This window comes from Podarcis erhardii, assembly GCF_964252035.2.
Source record: "Podarcis erhardii genome assembly, chromosome: 5".
In the NCBI taxonomy this organism is placed as follows: domain Eukaryota; kingdom Metazoa; phylum Chordata; class Lepidosauria; order Squamata; family Lacertidae; genus Podarcis; species Podarcis erhardii.
The window spans coordinates 86,852,235-86,872,565 of NC_138509.1; the positions used below are offsets into that span (position 1 = coordinate 86,852,235).

Below are 20,331 nucleotides of genomic sequence, written 5' to 3' on the forward strand. Positions count from 1 at the left end.
CTGCTATGTTGGCAGGAGCAGGGACCAAGCAACAGGAGGTCACCGCCGACCTTCTGATCGGCAAGTCCTAGGCTCTGTGGTTTAACCCACAGCACCACCCGCGTCCCCATAGGAACATAGAAGCTGGCCAAGTCATTCCTCCAGTCCACCTAGGTTAGTATTGTCTATACTGACTGACAGCAGCTGCCCAGGGTTTCAAAGAGGGAATTCCGGGGTGTTGAATGATTCCTGAACTTCAGCCCCTCTCACTTCCCTCACTATTGATTGCCCTAGTGATCTTGCAAGCCTTAGCCACGCTTCCTTCGGTCCTCTGACAATTCATTCTCATATAACTAGTTCTTGTTTGCTGTTCTGGGTGCTAACTTCTTAATTAAAATCGGTGCTTTCGGGGTCCGTTGCGAAAACTTTACTATACAAATGTTCCACGGGTCCCCTGATGTTAATTACATACCCTGGATTTTTCTGAGGTGGAAACAAAACAAAACACGGAACAGTGAACCCTTTGTGCTCTTTTGCTGAAATAATGTTACTGTCAGGATGTGAACAAGGTGTTAATCCTATGTCTGTGGGAGATGATAAACAGATTTTTTTTTAAATAAAAAACCCCAAACTTCCAATCTCTCTCAACTGGAGTTGCTGAAATGCTTTTGACTGTTTCCTCATTAGAAACATGGATTCCTTTTCTGTTCACCTTGAAAGTTCCCAGTGCCGAAGTCAGAATTTGAGGGCAATTTTTCCACGCACAAAGAGACCATTCATGGTTCGGTAACCAGTAACTACTGGGGGAATACAGCCCCAGTGAGGCCGAGTGGGCATACGGATGGAAGAGCATCTGTTTCTTCTGGCTGCTTGCCACTCGGTAGATTTTCAGCTAACCCAACAGTGCTTGGTTGTGTGTGGAAACACCCCTCTCCCCCCTTAAACCTCCGGCGGAGTTGGTTTTCTAGTTAAATGTCACCCATTAAATAGGTGTGCTCCTTAATCACTGCAGGCAGAGCTACACACACATTCAATTTTTTGTTTTGCTTTATTGCAACAAGCCAGTCTTCCTCTCGATTCTCCATTGCACTGATTATCAGCACCTTGGAAGCCTCTGAGCCAAAGGGCTTTTGAATTAAGCATGCTGATAATAGTTTTTAAAAGGTGAGAGTTATCCTTGCAAATTCTATCCTTGAGCTGGGGCTTACAGAGGAGATGTTAACTTGCCTAAGGCTACTTTATCTGCTGGAGTGTTAGAACTGCTGGCCCCGCCAACACAATTTCTTGCTTGTTCTTTTTCCTTTTTAACATTTTTGTTGATTTTATTAAAAATTAAAAAATTGGCAACTTCCGTATTTTGGGCTGGGGCTAGATAAAAAAAGAGAGGGATGCATTTGCTATCTGGGCTTCTCTCCTGAATCTCTCTGCATCAGAAGTTATTTCTGGTGCGCAGTGTCCCAGAAATCAACACGAGAAAACCAAACTTCTTTGCTTGTTGATTGCAACACACTAAAGCAGCACAAGGAGCTGTTTTCATCCTTTCTTTTCCTTCTTCTCGGCCCTGAAAGGCATTCGTTTATGTTTCAGCCCGAAATCCAGGCAATTAGGGCCCACAAATGCAGCATTTACAGTGCTTCAACATTTCCACTGGGTGAGGAATTCCTCCAGCTAGTAGCCAGAGGTGCTCCATTCTAGGGGATGCCCCGAAATCTCTCTGTGAATGGCTATTGTGGGACGCCTGGCTTGAATGAGAGACTTGTGTGAAGTGCTTTCCCACAATAATACAATGTGCTACTCACTGTCAGTATGACTACAGCCATAGGTCAGGTTAGCAGCGAGCGATGTAAAAGAGTTTTTGCACACCGAGAGAAGAACAATTGCGCTGTGGAAAAAATTGTGCTGTTGATCTTAGTAAATTTTATTTCTTTAATAAAAACATGTCGCTTCATTATCCTGAAAGTGGTATTAAATATTTTTTTGTTGGGGGGGTGCGGCAAAATGATACGCTCTTTCAGATTTGTGTCTGCGTGTAGCACAAACCAATTTTTATGTGTTTGCCTGAACAGATGATTTGCACAATAAAAGCTGTTTGAAATTTGACCTGTTCCATTCCCAGAGAGCATTTCCAGGGTTTGGAAAGTGTGATAATCATGTGTAGGATTGTACATAATTTGTGCACATGGCTCAAAAAGCCATAACTGCTCTCTCCCTCCCCCCACTCCCGAAGTGATAAATGAAGAAGTAAATTAGCCTGGAATTGGATGTTTCTAGCACAAGTTGGGAAGAGGAACCACATTCCCCCAAGTGACCCAGCATATTCAGGACTTATTTAGTGTTCTGTGTATGCTTTAGAATGAAAATTCCCCTTTAAATGCAGCATCATGAGAATACAGGGCCCCCACTGCATATTAGGCAAATTGAAAGAAAATATGCATAGGATATTGTGCCAGAACAGACATTCCACATGAATCCATTATTATTTTTTACACTCTTCTTTTTGCTTAAATGCAGCTGCTGAGACTGTAGTATTGAAAGGAAGAACCAGCACCCAGGGGGAGGAGAGAGTGGCTTATTAACTCTCCTCTGTGTTCTTTGCCAATACAAAAATTACTCCCCCAAAGCTGCTTTTACCTTTCCTGGGGATAAGATACAGGTATAACGTGTCCCCTCCTCGGGGAAATAAAAACAGTTGGTGAGGGGCTGTGTGTATATTCAGCAGGAAAGGATTATGGGTAAAGGTTTGAGAATCTTCTTCTCCAGTACAGTTGTACATTGGTTCGTGAACACCTTGCAAGTCGAACGTTTTGGCTCCTGGATGCTGCAAACCTGGAAGTGAGTGTTCTGGTTTGCGAACTTTTTTTGGAAGCTGAACATCCAACACGGCTTCCGATTGAGTGCAGGAAGTTCCTGCAGCCAATCAGAAGCCGCACCTTGGTTTTCGAACATTTTCGGAAGTTGAATGGACTTCCGGAACGGATTCCGTTTGAGAACCAAGGTACGACTGTACTCCCCGTTGCAGCCCCAGCGACTGTTTTGGGGAGTGCAAGCAAAGAGGCTGTGAAAGCATCATGGAACTGTGAACATATTACATGTAATACTGCTGTCTCTCTTGTGTGCTGCTCAATTCCCTGTGTGACGTTGACTTGGTTCACACATAATTCTAGGCCAAACTGTGGCTTAGCACGAATAGGCAAGCACGCGGATACACAGACCGGAAATCACAGCTGCTCTGCTCTGTGCTGTCCAGAGCTAAGCCATGGTTTGGCTTCATATTACGTGCAAACGCAGGCTATGCAGCCAAGGTTTGTTCTTGGCTTGCCACTCGTGGTTTCTTTGAGGGAGACAAACCATTAGGATGGCTTCACATGTCATGCTAAGGCAAACCGTATCTCAGCAGGAACAGGAGAGGAGTGAAACAGCCATAATTTTTGCTTTGTGTACCCATGGTTTGGCTTAGCATTATGTGTGAACTGGGCCAACATAGTATTGTGGCTGCGGTAACCCAGCCAGAAAGGGGGGGGGTATAATGTATAATAATAATAATAATAATAATAATAATAATAATAATACCAGTGAGTCTGAATTGACCACCAGATTGATGTTTACTCCTGTTCGGAAATACTAAAAATGCTTATTCCTCTGTTCTTTGGGTAAGATTTACCCGTTGTTCTGCTATTTATTATAAAGTCCAGAGTGTTGCCTGTGCATTTTACACGTCAAAAGGTTTATATGCCACTTCAATTGTTGAAAACTATTGCTGCTTTTGTCGGGATGCGGGTGGCACTGTGGGTAAAACCTCAGTGCCTAGGACTTGCTGATCGTAAGGTCGGCGGTTCGAATCCCCGCGGCGGGGGCCCAGCTCCTGCCCACCTAGCAGTTCGAAAGCACCCCTAAGTGCAGGTAGATAAATAGGGACCGCTTTATAGCAGGAAGGTAAACGGCGTTTCTGTGTGCTGCGCTGGTGCTGGCTCGCCAGCTGCAGCTTCGTCACGCTGGCCACGTGACCCGGAAGTGTCTTCGGACGGCGCCGGCTCCCAGCCTCTTGAGCGAGATGAGCGCGCAACCCTAGAGTCGGTCACAACTACTCCGTACGGGCAGGGGTACCTTTACCTTTACCTTTTATTGCTGCTTTTAAATTTTTTTTTTTACTGCTCTGCGGATAGGCAACCGAAACTCAGGTTCGAAGAGAACCCTTCTCTGAATGAGTCAAGATTCCCCAAGTAGCACTAGTACTTGCTGTCTTGATTATTGGATCTCGTTGGAGGTGTCCTACCCTGATTAATTTGGTCTGCCTCGTGAAACAGGACACTTGTTTAATGCCACTTAAAACTAATCTCCTCATTCCTGAGATTCCCTTTGTCTGGTGTGCTTGCTAACTGTACCTTACATGTCCTGAGCTACTCTAGCAGCGACAGAATTTATTGGAATGTCAGCTTTCCTCCTAATTACTTTGACCTTTGTGAACTAAACTCATGGGAATGTCAGACACGGAACGGAGCTAAGCTGCAAAATGAAAAGGGAGCAGGGCCAAGCTCCAAAGTGGTGCCGTAAACCTTGCTTTCAAATAAGAGAAAAATGGGAGATCCAGCACCCAATCTGCCCCTTCCAAGTGTTTTGCTCCAGTTGGTAGAGGCAAAATAATTGAGAATGGTGGCTGTGGCAAGAATACCTGCTAGCAATCTGCTGTGTAGGAAGGAAGAGGGGAATGATGCTGGCTCTCTTCAAGGTGAGTCAAGCACTCTTGGTGGGTTGGTACCCTTCTGTCTTGGGAGGCAATGGAGGTGCTCCTTTGGGGGTGAAGAAGCATCCATGGGGGGGGGTGAAGGGAGCTGTTCGAAGGTTGCAGGGCCTGCTGTGGCTGTAGAGACGGATGCGGGAGAGACATGTTTTGTTGCAGCCAGGGAAGATGGAGGCGTCCGGTTGTGCTTCTGCAGATTTACCATGGCATTTCTTATCTGTATTGAAATACACTTAGATGTCTTTAAAAGGGGATTATTTACTTGCTTGCTTGCTTGCTTGGGGCTGCTGCTTCCGCTTGTCTTGCTTGCCAACTCCAACTACCCGCAAAACTCCCTTCCAAACTCTCCTGTCTTGGCACCTTGCCTGTTCTGTCCCAGGTTGCCCCAACGTTCCCTTCTCACAGCTTGGCCAACTCGTTCTCTCACCCTGCTGCTGCCATCACTGGCGGGAAAAAGAAGCCTGCTTTTTAAAAAATCAAATAAAAAAAATAAAAAACTAATTTTTAATTAGTTCATTTTATAAAATTTATAAATCGCTTGATTGCAGAAAAAAGAACCCTCAAAGCAGTCCACACAGAATATAAAACAATAATATTATCACTTTTTAAAAAAATACAATTTAAAATACACGGAAAGTTTTAAAACCAAAAGAAAATAAACTAAAACTTGTTGGCAGCTTTCAGGCTAAAAGAGTAGTCAAATGAACAAGGGCCTAAAAAGGAGTCCTACTTTAATCAGGTGAACACACTATGCAGCCTAGCATCCAGTTCTCACAACCAGATAGATGAAAATGCGAAGCCTGCCAGCCAGACATTAACACAGTGGCATTTGCTTGCTCATAATACCCATCAAGGGGACGCGGGTGGCGCTGTGGGTTAAACCACTGTGCCGCTTGGACTTGCCAATCAAAAGGTTGGCGGTTCGAATCCCTGCGACGGGGTGAGCTCCCGTTGCTCGGTCCCTGCTCCTGCCAACCTAGCAGTTCAAAAGCACGTCAAGTGCAAGTAGATAAATAGGTACCACTCTGGCGGGAAGGTAAATGGCGTTTCTGTGCGCTGCTCTGGCTTCGCCGGAAGTGGCTTAGTCATGCTGGCCACATGACCCGGAAAAACTGTCTGCGGAAGCGGACAAATGCCGGCTCCCTCGGCCTTTAAAGCGAGATGAGCATCGCAACCCCAGAGTCATTCACGACTGGACTGAATTGTCAGGGGTCCCTTTACATTTACCTTAATACCCATCAAATAATATACAGAGACATACTGCCCATAGTATTAGAGGTACTGTTGTGACTCACAGCCATTGGTAGATATATCTTTCGTGAACTTGTCTCTCAAGATTTGCTGTATCAGCATATGATTAAATAGCACGATCCTTTAACTATCATCCGCCTCGTGCATTGTTTGCATATAATTCCTAAATGTTGTCATGTATGGGTCCTGTTGAAGTCTGATATGTTTATTATTGACAATTCATGATGCATAAATGCATCCTTTGCTTCTTGCTTCTCCAGGACAGGGGTGGTGGTGATTTACAAATAAATCAATAGATATTTTGTTGCCACTTCAGTTTCCCTGATTACCTTTGAGTTTCAGCAGAATAAAAGCACCCACAAACTTTTGATATGGTTGACCTTTTGCATGGAGTCCTGGATATTTGTTTTTCCTAAAAAGCCACATAGTGTTTGTCTGAAGTTGCTGGTTTTATGGTGTGTGTGTGTTTTTAAATATAAAAAAGCAATGTCATCTGAAGAAAAATGGTAGCTTTTCAGCAAGATGTTCTTTATGCTAATTGCTGCAATTTACAGAAGATAAACCCTTTTATGTGGGATTGTTACAAATAAAGCGGTTTTGTTTGGATGCTTTCAGATTAATCTGCCGTGCTTGCAATTAGGTATACAAAGAGTTCTTCTAGGGTTAAAGAGGCTTTGAAGTAGATGTGATGCAACTATGCTAATGAATGCACATCAGACAAGAAGACAAATTCCAGGCTCTTTTGTGCCTTGACCATCCAGCTGTGTACACACCTCTAGTCACCCATGTCTTATCAAGAGCTTTTTTCTACATGAACCGTTATCGCCGCTCCTCCCTGCACTCAAAACAGCAAGCTGTGGCACGAATCTGTCTTCTATGCAGATGTGCTCTTTCCTCTTGTTAGATTTTTGGTGAAACAAGTGGCAAAAAAACCCCTTCCTGTATCTGCATTCATGGGGAAACTTGATTTTATGAGCTGTTAATACAGTGGTACCTTGGTTTGTAACCCTTTTGGATTATAGCCATTTTGGATTACAACCACGTCAAACCCTGAAGTGTGTGTCCCTTTTTTGGGATTACAACTCATTTTTTTTGGATTACAACCCTTTTATTATTTTTTTAGAGGCCCCATTGGCAAAAGCGCGCCTTGGGTTACAACCTATTTTGGTTTACAACCAGACCTCCGGAACGGATTATGTTTGTAAACCAAGGTATCACTGTATACAGATCTTACTTTCTAACCATTCCTTTGTCCAGGGAATTCCATCCAAAACAGGCTAAGTTTTGCAGATCTGTTGGATGCCCATTTTAGTTGGTGTATGTCTTTCATCATTAGTTCTCAGTTCTCTGTACTTATTTCCTAGTTCTGCAAGTGAGAAGCAGCACCATAATTTCAATAATAATAATAATAATAATAATAATAATAATAATAATAATAATAATTTAAAAAATATATATTTATACCCCGCCCATCTGGCTGGGTTTCCCCAGCCACTCTGGGTGGCTTCCAGCAAAATATTAAAATACAATAATTCATCAAATATTAAAAGCTTCCCTAAACAGGGAGTAAATTGCCGCTGTTTAGTGTAGGATCAATAACATGTCTAGCTGTTGATTGTAAGGCTGAGCATCTCGGCCATTGTCGAGATGTGACAGGCTGGGCGCAGACATCCTGTCGCTTAAAAATTAATGGTGACCATTGACCTCTGTGAATCACACTGTCTGTTTATTGTATTTAGGAAGCTCTTTGCCGCCCAATCAGCTGCATCCTGTAGGTGGTTTATGAAGGATGAAAGTGGTTCATATAGAGGAATGGTCTTATTCTGTCACGTTGCCATGTGACTCAGTTCTTGTCTCTGTCTATTTTATCGGGATCTATTCCTAGCAACTTTGGGTGTGTCAGGAAGTCTCCATGCATCTATAGTGCGTTTTGGGTACCGAAATGTTAATCAAGAGACTTGCTATTTAAAGGCAAGAGCCTCCTTGGGCTAGGAAACTCAGCTCAGTTGTTTTATTTATAGCAGGCAGTGTGTGTTCATGTCGGATGAGTCTGTAAAGAAATTGTTCTGAGGACAAGCAACTAGAAGGCAAGCAGTTCCAGAGTCTGACCCATGAGGTTTTGTGGAAAGGGTTAAACAGAGTCGTACATGGCCCCTTCCTCAAATTCGGATTGAGGTTGTGCTGCTGTTTTCACAATCCAAATATCTCCCTTTCACAATCCAAATATCTCCCTTCCTTTGGAGATTTAATTTGGATTCATGTTGAGTTTCATAAATTGTTATTATTAGCTTTTCCAGTCAAAATTCGGACATGGAAGTGAGGAACATGTTTTGGCATGCATTAAGAGTCAAGACGTGTGTTTTTCTAGGAAACTTGAATTCTTATGTATGGTATATTACGGGACTTGAAACATCCTTGCAACTCCTAACATAAGCTAACACTTAACTCATTCACTCAGGTTAACTGGCCATAGATGGACATTTCTTAGATTAATGCTGCTCTAGTCTGTTGGATGATTTGTCTTTCCCCATATGGATCTAATAAATATTTAGTGGTTGTTGACATCTTGTGTTAATTTCAGAGTCTTCCCCCCACAAAAGGCACATCGTTTAACTAAAGAGCTGTAGGATATTGCATTATCAACTTGACGCACAGGTTGATTACAGTGAGGGTCAAATGGCAAGAGTATTGGCTTAGGATGGTTCCAAGTTGCAAAAAGTTGGAAGCATATCTTGACTTCCTGGGTCTACAGCTTAAGCTTAGCAATATTATGAAAAATTCCCCCATATGCCATGGATTTAAGTGGGTTAAGACATATGAGGATTAATTGAAAATTAGTATTTCTTGTACATTTCCAGTCAAGCACAAGGAATGCATATAAAATCTGAAAGTGAAACCAAAGCTTTAACTTGTTTCAGTCTTTTGTAAGCATTTTGCAGCTCAGGCTTTGGACTGGTTTGTTTTGTTTCCCTGCTACCCCAAAAATGCAGTGGAAAATGTAATCTGCCCCTAGAGACTCAGCTACTTCCCTGCATTTTTAATTTTGTTGTTCCCAAACTTGCCCTGTAATTGACAATGCTGTTAGCAGATTTAGTTTAGCTTTTGCCCAGAGAGCGTAATGATGGCTGGATTTGTTTCCCACAGGTGAAGTATTTAACGTAGCCATCTCTTGTCAGCCTTTTAACCTCCTAGAATCTCCTTAATGAACTTCTATAGAACGCCAGAAGTAAATTGGAAATTCATGTGGTTTTGACTGACAGACCTTTAGAAGGAGAGAAAGAGAGAAACCTTTTTTTTTTTTTGCAGACGCTTCCATCAATCATGCGAAGGAGAGCGCTATCATAAGCATGCCAAGCGGTTCTTGAATATGTTATTAGTGAATGCCTAATTTATTTTTCTAAAGTTGGGCAAATAATGGAATCATGCGCTTCCACACCAACCCTGGAAAACCATATTTTAACATGTCAAAAGAAAAATAAGTCGCGATTGTGAAAACAGAACAAAAGCCTAACACGAGTAATCTGTGGTTTTGCAAGAGGGACTTGTAAAAGCAAGGGTGTAGGATAGACTTCTCTTGTCCTTTGTGCCTCTTAAAGTGGGAAATTGTGGATGTGGGGAATATAGAAAATGTAAATGACTGGAGCCTCTTTGTGGGCCTTTGATAGATGGGTTGAGTGAAGGTGATTGACACTTGAGCCAAGGAAATGTTTGTTTATGTTTTGGGGCAGAGAGGAACCAGTGAAAGATATGAGGTGCTCTCAGATTAAGGAAAATAAAAAAAAGCAAGTTCCATTCTGCAGACTTTGAATACCACTTTCAAAACGCCTGATTTCTATCTGCTTCAAATAATTCTTGATTATCCTGTGTGGAGCCAGTGTGGTGTAGTGGTTCAGAGCGGTGGACTCGTAATCTGGTGAACCGGGTTCGCTTCCCTGCTCCTCCACATGCAGCTGCTGGGTGACCTTGGGCCAGTCACACTTCTCTGAAGTCTCTCAGCCCCACTCACCTCACAGAGTGTTTGTTGTGGGGGAGGAAGGGAAAGGAGATTGTTAGCCGCTTTGAGACTCCTTGGGGTAGTGATAAAGCGGGGTATCAAATCCAAACTCTTCTTCTTCTTCTTCTTCTAACTCTGTAATCTTGCCAATATTGATTCAGTCACTGCTTCCATGTTGGATAAATGTCTTCTTCTGATTGGTTTCATGTCTTAACTTCTTGTTCCATGCAGCACCTGTTCTTCAGACACACTTCCTGGTTCCGATCTTTTTACCCCAGTGCAAAGATTACGGCGGTGTGTTGTGGCAGCTCAACCACGATGGGCCTGTTATTCAAGGGGGAAATAAATTGTGTAGTCTATGGAAATGGTCTTGATCTCTAGAAGCTTCTACTGGATCATGCACTGCATGAGAAGAGACCAGAGATGGCTTGACGTCAAAGTTATAATAGGTTATGTTCAGGCACTAGGCGCTGGAAGTATATAAAGTGCTTTTTTTGGTTCTTTGTCGAAGTATCTATTTCCTTAACCTGTGGAAGGACTTCATTTGTGTTCTGCGGTGTATTTGCTAGAGAGTCAGGATTATTGCCTTGTAAACCAGTGTGAAGGCACAATTAACATTGAATTTATAAGACCTGTTCTTGAAAAGTTGCCAGAACTTTTCTTGGATAGTTCCAGAAGTGTTGGCGAGGGTGTCAGCATTTACAGCCTGAGAATACTGCATTGCCTGGTGTCATCCAGGAAGTCTAGCTTTCTAAATATTGGAAATATTTGCCAGAGCATGCTTAAAAGTTCTCTCCTTCCCCACATTCCTTGTGGCTCTGTAAATAATCTATATTATGCACCCTCCTTTTTTAGGGGTGCACTAAATTTGAAAAAGAAAGGCTTTTCTAACTCTTCTCTGCTTCAACTGTTATTTAATGATCATCAGTGGTAAATTTGTACTTTGGGAAGGTTAGCTGGCATTTTATTAAAGTTTGTTTCTATTATGGTTGAGACATTTGTAAAATCATGTTTGTACTTCATTGTGTGCATTTGAAATGTTGCAACCTGTCCGAAACCTCGGGATAGGAGTATGGGTGCAAACTTTTAAATCTAACCCCCTCCCCCGCATGCTTTGCAAATGTTTTTCAAGGCAAGCTGCCATGTCTGAATGCAAAGTATATAAATTATAAAAAGTTGGGCAGCAGGTACGTTGACCATACCCTGACCTTGTCTTTGATATCTGAAAACAGTTTCCAGGTATCCCTGCTGAGAGAGGTTCATTGGTTGGTGACAAGGGACAGGGCCTTTTCAGTGGTGTCCCCCCATACTGACTATGGAATGCTTTCCCTGGAAAGCCCACCAGACATCAACATTAACATACAGTGGTACCTTGGGTTAAGAACTTAATTCATTCTGGCGGTCCGTTCATAACCTGAAACTGTTCTTAACCTGAGGTACCACTTTAGCTAATGGGGCCTCCTGCTGCTGCCGCGCTGCTGCCACCACATGGTTTCTGTTCTCATCCTGAAGCAAAGTTCTTAACCTGAGGTACTGTTTCTGGGTTAGTGGCCTCTGGGCGTCTGTAACTTGAAGTGTCTGTAACCTGAGGTCCCACTGTATTTTTAGTGCTGTCTTAAGATCTCTCTGTTCTCCCAGACTTTTGAGAGATTATGATAATCATGTTTAGTGCATCTGTGTGTGAGAGTGTTGGAGAGGGCGGTATTTTATTGTTAAACTTGGTGGTTTGTGTATAAGTTGCCTAGAAATGTTTTTGAATTATTATTATTATTATTATTGTTATTAATTTTAAGTATTCTATACACACACACACACACACACACACACACACATGACAGAGAAGCTTTACCTAAGGGATAAGGTGCATGCAACATTTTATGGCATGGTGCTACTATCTTAATAGCCACTCATACATTAAATTGCATAAAAATGATTAATATAGAATGTTTCTCTGACAGAATATCTGCTGAAAGTCGGTTTACATTGTATGTTTTAATTTAGAAAAAAATCAAAAACTTGAAAATTCTCCCAAACTACTTTGAAAAGGACCATAGAAATATATATTTAAAAATGGTGGGTGATTAACAGAGCTATATAGTCCCATCTTATTCAGTGCAGGAATCAGAACACACTGTTCTCCCATCCAATTTGAAATCATTCCGGACCTGTTTTAGCTTTGCAAATGTGCTAGCAGTTTTACATAATGTACTTGTCCGAGAGGCTAAAAGGGTCCTCTGAGACTAGGCTTTGGGTCGTTCAGAAGTCTGGGTAGTATCAGGGGGCAGGGTGTGTGTGTGTGATCAATTCACCTGTTGATTATCTGATGCAGGAACAACAACAACAACAACAACAGCAAAATCTGCCCACAGATCTTGAAGCTAGTTGCCACAAGTGACAAAATCTTATTGGTACTGAAGTAAGAATGGAATTCTCAAATGTTATTACTCAAGATTTATACATGTGTGTTTTTCTTTGACGTTTAGGAGGCCCGCTGAGGAAAATTCTCCATGAATGTACGTCACAATGATGATGACCGACCAAATCCCACTGGAGTTGCCATCGTTGCTGAATGGGGAGGTAGCTATGATGCCTCACTTAGTCAATGGAGATGGAACTCAGCAGGTCAGTAACTTCTGAAAGTGATAAGTTGAAGTGCCAATTGACTTACTTTGAATGTGCCAATTGACTTACTTCAAAGATTAGAGAGATTATGCTACCCCACACTTACTTTCTCTTTGTCTTATGTGCAGTTCATGCCCATATTAAGAAATAAAACCTGTCCTCGTTTTAGTAAGAGACTCAAACATGAACTCTGAGGCCTGTGCCTTAAATAATACAGCATATGACTCACTTACGGTGTGCTGCTTTGTCCAGATTACCTTGTGGGTAAGATTACCTTGTGCTGCAGTGGCCTCCTTTAGGGGGAAAGTCGGGATATAGAATTAAGAAATAATAACAAATAACGGTTGTGCTTACTATTCTTGGTTCTTTGATTTATATTGTACTCTGGAATTTATATTGTTCCTGGAATTGCTCAGAATGGCTTGCATGTGGTTTTGAGCAGGTCTCCCATTCAACCAGTTTGCAAGACTCGCATTCAGCAGCAGAACTGGGTCATGATTTCGGACTGTTCTAATGTAGACGATAACATACTCAAATGCTCATAATACCTTTCAGGTAAAGTAGACATTAGCGTGGTGTCGGGAGTGAGCCACAGTAAGTCACACCGTGCGAGTTGGAGTTAACTCTTTATTAGCAAATACATGATTTGCACAAATCTTGGTGGAGTGCCAGGCCTAAATGAGCACAACAACTCATCTCCTGTAGTTCTTCCCCGCATGAGGCAGTTGCTGAGGCAACTGTTGCCTCCCCAAAGTCCCCTCCTCCCCATGGTTTCCCCCTAGCAATGGGAGACTGTGTCTGTGCACAGCTGACCTCTCTTCCGCCCTTTTCATGCCTCTTCTGGTTCTGGGAGGCCAGAGGGAAGGGGAGCTTGTCACAGCAGGAGGGGGAGACACCCCTGCCTCTTCACCAGCCTGACACATTTATTCCTCTTGGCCTCCCTCCCTGCCCTGCTTCAGCCTCTGCCTCTGATTCTGGACTTTTCGCTGCCCCAGGTTCTCGCAGCTGACTAAGCCCTGTTACCCCCTTCAGCTTCCAACACCTCCTCTTCCCATTCTTCTCCCTCTGACCGCTCATTGTTGTCCGACCACCACTCTCTGGACTCGGAGCCTTCTTCCCTTGGGGGTTCCCCAGCTGGTTCTTCCCAGTATATCTGAAGGAGCACCTCCATCCTCATTGTCCAGTCCACTGAGGTCCAGCTCCGAGGGCCTTCTGGCGGTTCCCTCACTGCGAGAAGTGAGATTACCGGGAACCAGGCAGAGGGCCTTCTCGGTAGTGGCGCCCGCCCTGTGGAACGCCCTCCCATCAGATGTCAAGGAAATAAACAACTACAGTGGTACCTCTGGATGCGAACGGGATCTGTTCTGGAGCGTGATGTCATTTTGAGTGTCTGCGCATGCGCGAGGATAAATAAAATGGTATCTCCCGATGTTTCATTGCCTAACATTTTACCAAAAAGATACCCTGGATGCATTCTCTGCTATCTTAAAGACCACATCCCTTCCCTATGTTGCAACACGACCCCTGAGTTTTCTCTTTTGGATTTCTGACCTTTTGCATTACACACAAGGAGGTGTTGGCCTGATTAGAAGGCTCCCAGATGTTGTTGGACTACAACAACATCATCCCTGAGCTCTGGCCTTGCTAGCTAGGGGTGATGGGAGTTGTAGTTCAACAACATCTGGGGACCCACAGGTCGAGAAAGGCTGCTCTAGATCAACCTCTTTCCTATCATTTTGCCTCCTCGCTCGTATTTTCTTTAAATACCTTGGAGTGCATAAGCTTCAGCACTCTGTTGCAGCGTAACATCTATCTCTGTGTGTTTGGAAGCAAGTTCCACTAAGTAAAATGGAACTGCCCAATGAGAGTTGGTAGCATTGCAGCTTTAGCATTCATGTGTTTCATTTATTCCACTGTTTTTCTGTGATGGGTTTCAAGGCACTGCACATATACAGTGGTACCTCGGGTTAAGAACTTAATTCGTTCCGGAGGTCCATTCTTAACCTGAAACTGTTCTTAACCTGAGGTACCACTTTAGCTAATGGGGCCTCCCACTGCCGCCGCGCAATTTCTGTTCTCAGCCTGAAGCAAAGTTCTTAACCCGAGGTACTATTTCTGGGTTAGCAGAGTCTGTAACCTGAAGCGTCTGTAACCCGAGGTACCACTGTAATGTGTGTTTTTTTGGGTGGAGGGGCAGGTTCCCATCCAAGCCTGTACCTGTTTTTAGCCAGGTTGCTGCATCACGAACCTTCAGACCATAGAAAGTACATTAGTGTTGCACACCAGGAGAGAACATTTTAATTTTTCCTGATTTACATGTCTAAATGGCCAGTTTTGTGAGTGCGTGGGGGTGGGGAGGCTTAAACACAGCAGGGTTAAAATAGTCATGAGGGTGGATAGAGGCGCTGAAGGGAGAAAATGAGCATTATTCTCATTTTGGAACATCTGCATTGCGTGCCTCTCTTTATGCAAGCAGTTTGCCAGTCAGACAATGGCAGATGGTCATTCCTCATTATTCAGAGATGATCAAAGAGGACCCATTCTGTCTGACGTCAAACTTTGCTTCATAGTCCCTGACTAGAATACTACCTTGTAACTGTACTGCATAAAGATAAATTAGGAGGGTGAACAGCAGAACCTTCTGTACCAGTGAAACAGGGCCTTAAAAAAAACCTAGTAATCTGTATGTGTTTAAAGAAATCTAGATGGTATTAAAATGCATAGGGAAAAACATAAAATAATCAGTTTGTAGGGGATGATAAAAATTACCTGACCTTGGTGCTGACCTTTAAAGCCCTAAACGGCCTCGGTCCAGTATACCTGAAGGAGCGTCTCCACCCCCATCGTTCTGCCCGGACGCTGAGGTCCAGCGCCGAGGGCCTTCTGGCGGTTCCCTCATTGCGAGAAGCAAAGCTACAGGGAACCAGGTAGAGGGCCTTCTCGGTAGTGGCGCCCACCCTGTGGAACGCCCTTCCAGCAGATGTCAAAGCGATAAACAACTACCTGACATTCAGAAGACATCTTAAGGCAGCCCTGTTCAGGGAAGTCTTTAACGTGTGGTATTTTAGTGTATTTTTGGTTTCTGTGGAAGCCGCCCAGAGTGGCTGGGGAGGCCCAGCCAGATGGGCGGGGTATAAATAATAAATTATTATAATTATAATTATAATTATTATTATTATTATTATTATTATTATTTAAAAAAATTAAAAATCCTTACATGCATTGATGATATTCATTGTTTGGATGGGGGGCTTTTATCCATTTCTGTGGCCGCACAGTCCATCAGTCAATCAATCAATAGCTGAACTGGGTTCCACACAGTCACAAAAACAAGTCACAAAAACAAAGTCACAAGCCACAGTCACAAGTCAGTCCCAAAAAACGAAGAACAAGTCACAGTCAAATAAAAGAAAAAGCCACACAAACAAAAATGGAAAGAAATAGCAAAAACAAAAGCTCCACATATCTCATATTTATTGCGTGGGTGCTCGGGACTCAACAGCCTACAGGAAGCATCTGATTAGCAGCGGAAGACTCTATTTACAAATGAAACACACTCAACAGGAAATGGAACATGTTCAGCTTCCAAGGCAAAGTTCACAAACGGGAACACCTACTTCCTGGTTTGCAGCGTTCTATTTCCAAATTGTTCATAAACTAAGCTGTTCTAAAACCAAGGTACCACTGTGGTTAGAATTACAGTATGGTAGAGTTGGAAGGGAGGTCATTTAGGCCAACCCCCTGCACTTCAGGGACGCGGGTGGCGCTGTGGTCTAAACCACTGAACCTCTTGGGCTTGCCGTTCAGAAGGTTGGCGGTTCAAATCCCCGTGACGAGGTCAGCTCCCATTGCTCTGTCCCAGCTTCTGCAAACCTAGCAATTCAAAAGCACACCATTGCAAGCAGATCAATAGGTACCACTGCGGCAGGAAGCGTTTCCTTGCGCTCTGGTTTCCGTCATGGTGGCCCGTTGCACCAGAAGCGGTTTGGTCATGCTGGTCACATGACCCGGAAGGCTGTCTATGGACAAACGCTGGCTTCCTCCGCCTGAAAGCGAGATGAGCGCCACAACCCCATAGTCGCCTTTGACTGGACTTAACCATCCAGGGGTCTATTAACTTTTACATTTTACCTTACTTCAGGAATCGCAACTAAAGCACCTGCCAACCTCTGCTTAAAAACCTCCAAGGAATTGAAGTCCATCACCATCATAAAGTTCTTCCAGAAGCTGTTTTCATACCAGTAGGGCCTCCTCAGGCAGGGGCATTTAGCAGTTCTGCTACTTGTTTTAACTAGAGAGGCCAGCAACCGAACGTGGGACTTTCTTGTATGCAAAGCACATGCTCCACCGCTGAGTCATGGCCCATCATTCTGGTCTCGGTCACTTTGCTCATTTCCTGACCTTCTGCAGCTGCTCATTGCATATGGTTCAGGGCTCTTTCCCCCCTTCTCCTAGCATCAGATGGCTTTTCAACAAAGGCAACTTCTTGATTTCTAGTTAAATGGATGTTGCTCCAAACATAATCTAGAGGCTTGCCAATTAAAACAACCCAATACTTGCTCATCACATGGGGAAATAGCCGAAATTTAAGCTAAGTTATGCAGATAGCGGAGAAGAACATCTTTCCATGCGCGCGCGCGCGCTCTCTCTCTCTCTCTCTCCCACACACACACACACACACACACACTCACACGTTATTAGTGCTAACCTGCAGTCTCTCCTGTATTGTAAATGGAACAAACTGACTGTTTCTAGTGGAGAATATAATGATGAAGTCTAATTCTAACAAGCCTCAGCTGCTGTGCTTGAGATGTTCCCCAGAACTAAGTCAAACCAGAGGTAATATGGGACAAGATTAAAAACCCAATGCAGTTGAATGCAGACATTCAGTACAATTCCATTATAACACAGTACAGTGGTACCTTGGGTTACAGACGCTTCAGGTTACAGGCGCTTCAGGTTACAGACTCTGCTAACCCAGAAATAGTACCTCGGGTTAAGAACTTTGCTTCAGGTTGAGAACAGAAATTGTGCACCGGCGGTGGCGGGAGGCCCCATTAGCTAAAGTGGTACTTTAGGTTAAGAACAGACCTCCAGAACGAATTAAGTTCTTAACCCGAGGTACCAATGTACAGTAGTACCTTGGTACTTGAATGGCTTGGCTCCTGAACAAATTGGATCCCAAACGCCGCAAACCTGGAAGTAAGTGTTCCGGTTTGCAAATGTTTTCCGGAAGCTGAATGTCCAACGGGGCTTCCACGGCTTCTGGTTGAGTGCAGGAAGCTCCTGCAGCCAATTGGAAGCTGCACCTTGGTTTTCGAACAGTTCCGGGAGTCTGAACAGACTCCCAGAACGGATTAATTTTGAGAACCAAGGTACCCCTGTATCCTGGGGAAATGTCCTTGGGGTAGGTCTGTTTTGTACTCAAAACACACCTGCTTAGAAAGGTTTCAAGCCCCACCTGTTTCAAAGCCCAAGATTTCTGGTTACAGAGTCATGTGTTTTAAGTTCTCCGTTTCACATGAGTTCAGATGTTGTCCCTGGCATGATTGACAGGTGTGTGTAGGGGGGAAGTGGAATCCTGTTTGCTCCTAAGATCTTTGCACAACTGTTGTGAAGTCTGAAGAGGGATTTCAGCTTTGTGGGGATGTCTCAGGCGAGTATGTTCAAGCGAGCACACTCGAAAAAACCCTCTCCAGACTTTAACGCCAATCGTGCAAAAATCTGAAGAGCAGCCTGCACACCTGGGGACGCTAAAGGCGGAGCTTGCATGTTTTATAGCTATCAAAGCATTGTTTTCTATTGGCCCAGTAGCTGGCATTTAGGTTTGGTTGTCTTCATTAGCACAGATCACTGCTGTGGCCTAACAAACTTGAATGGCTGATCAGGTGCTTAAGGGTTGGCTGTCCTCTGATGGTTGCAACTGCTGGAATGCAATACCCAGTGCAGCATAAGAGAGAGGAACACAGCCAGCTAGGAGGGTAATAATAATAATAATAATAATAATAATAATAATAATAATAATAATTTGGACCTGGGAAGGACATGCAGATGGAGATGTGGGAGACTGTAGCTGGCAGAGGAATTGCAACAGGAAACTTACACATACAACACACTTGAATATTTGTGGCGCACTCACACCTGAAAGCTCTTTCCAGAGTATCAAGTGAATCTGTGTAGGTTGAAGGGGTGTGTGTGTGTGTCTGTGTCTGTGTCTGTGTCTGTTTCTGGAGCCCATGTGTCTGTTTCTGGAGCCCATGGCCACGTCATCCTCCCAACTAGTTCATTGCATCCACGTTGGAAAACTGCAGAGGTCTTTTAAGGTCTAGCTGGAAGGAAGATAAGCATCCGTACACAATAAGCCTTAATTTCCTTCTGTTGCCGCAGCATTCTTTCCTTAATTTTTAAGTGAACACTCCATCTTTTTGGGCTAATTATAACGTTCAGAAACAATGAATTCCCTTTTAGAAAGAGCGAGAAGGAACAACAGCAACAAAATAAACCCACACAAAATAACCGCTTCAGCTCGCTATCTCGGAAAGTTAACTTTGAGCCCCAAAGTAGTTCCAGGATGCAAAATATTGTTTTGGAAGACTTGGGAAATAAATCTTCCAAGTGAGCCTGCTTACCACCAAGGCATTCTCGGTCGCTGTGTATAAACAAAAAGGAGCACAATGCGCCCCGACATTATTTGTCCCAGATGGAGTTCTAAACTTGGCTCCTTCTCCCGCGCTGATGTCATGGTGTACCAGCAAAACTCCGGAGTTAAGAGACGTGCATTGCATCCATTTTATTCCTGTGTGATTGGTGTGGGAGGGGAAGGCTCAGGGGGTGTTGGGTGGAAAATTTGTTTCATGGTTCCCCCCCTTCCTTCCCCCTCTCTTCTCTGTTCTTGTGGAGGACGGTGGTAAGGAATGTGGGGCTCATGCCAAGGAAGAAACAGCATTGAATAATGGGGTGTTCTTGGTTTTGTTTTCCCCCTCTCTGTGTACCTGTATATAGCTTAAGAGGAACTGAGAAAGGGCTTTCTGGGTAGTTGATGTGTTTGAATAGCAGAGGGGAGAAGCGGGTTGTCAATGCAGAACTTTTAAAGCAAGATACAAACATTCTTGCTTTTTTCTTACTCAGAGCACAGCTTTGTGGGGATTTCACAGCGCAGCAAACCAGAATTCCAAGATGTGAGGAGCCTTGTATTAGACTGGGCCAGGCCCATGGGTGTGTTAAGAGAGACCAGGCCCTTCATGTTTTCACACAGGGTCCTCTTCAGCAGCGCTCTTGGAATGGCCACAGTTTTCTTCCCTTCAAAGCCTCTGCTGCCCAGATCTTAGGCCTGGAGAGCCTCCAGTTCTGGATTCCTGAGGCCAGGTGGTTTGAACAAAGTTGAAACAAGGCTGGCATCCTTGGACCCTGTCCAGGGTCCCAGTGGCCTGACACCATTCACTGCTCTGCTACATTCTTTCGGGAGGGGGAATCCCCCTTCCATGATTTTCTCGCCTAGCTAGGCTAGATCCAGCCACCATTTGAATTTCTGACAGGGCTCCCAATCTGGGATTATTCCAGGGCAATGGAAGGAATTTTTGGTAGTAGTTGGACCCAGTTACCCAGTTCGGCCCAGACTGGGTGAGGTGCTTTGCCCACAGCCCCCTCAAAGGGCTGAAGCTGAGCTGAAGCCTGAAATGGCAGCAAGCCAAAAGTCCAGCTCTATTGACCAGGGAGAAGACCAGGCTCCTAATATTTATAGCACACA

General features: G+C 44.0%; 1 protein-coding gene across 1 annotated transcript in view; it reads left to right on the forward strand.

The window, feature by feature from the left end:
* FNDC3B (fibronectin type III domain containing 3B) overlaps window positions 1-20,331 on the forward strand; it is a 269,773-nt gene that overhangs the window by 58,107 nt on the left and 191,335 nt on the right. Inside the window, exon 2 of the mRNA XM_081862162.1 lies at window positions 12,446-12,584. Coding sequence (XP_081718288.1) covers window positions 12,474-12,584 — 111 coding nt within the window. The 5' untranslated portion in view covers window positions 12,446-12,473. The remainder of the gene's footprint in view (window positions 1-12,445; window positions 12,585-20,331) is intronic.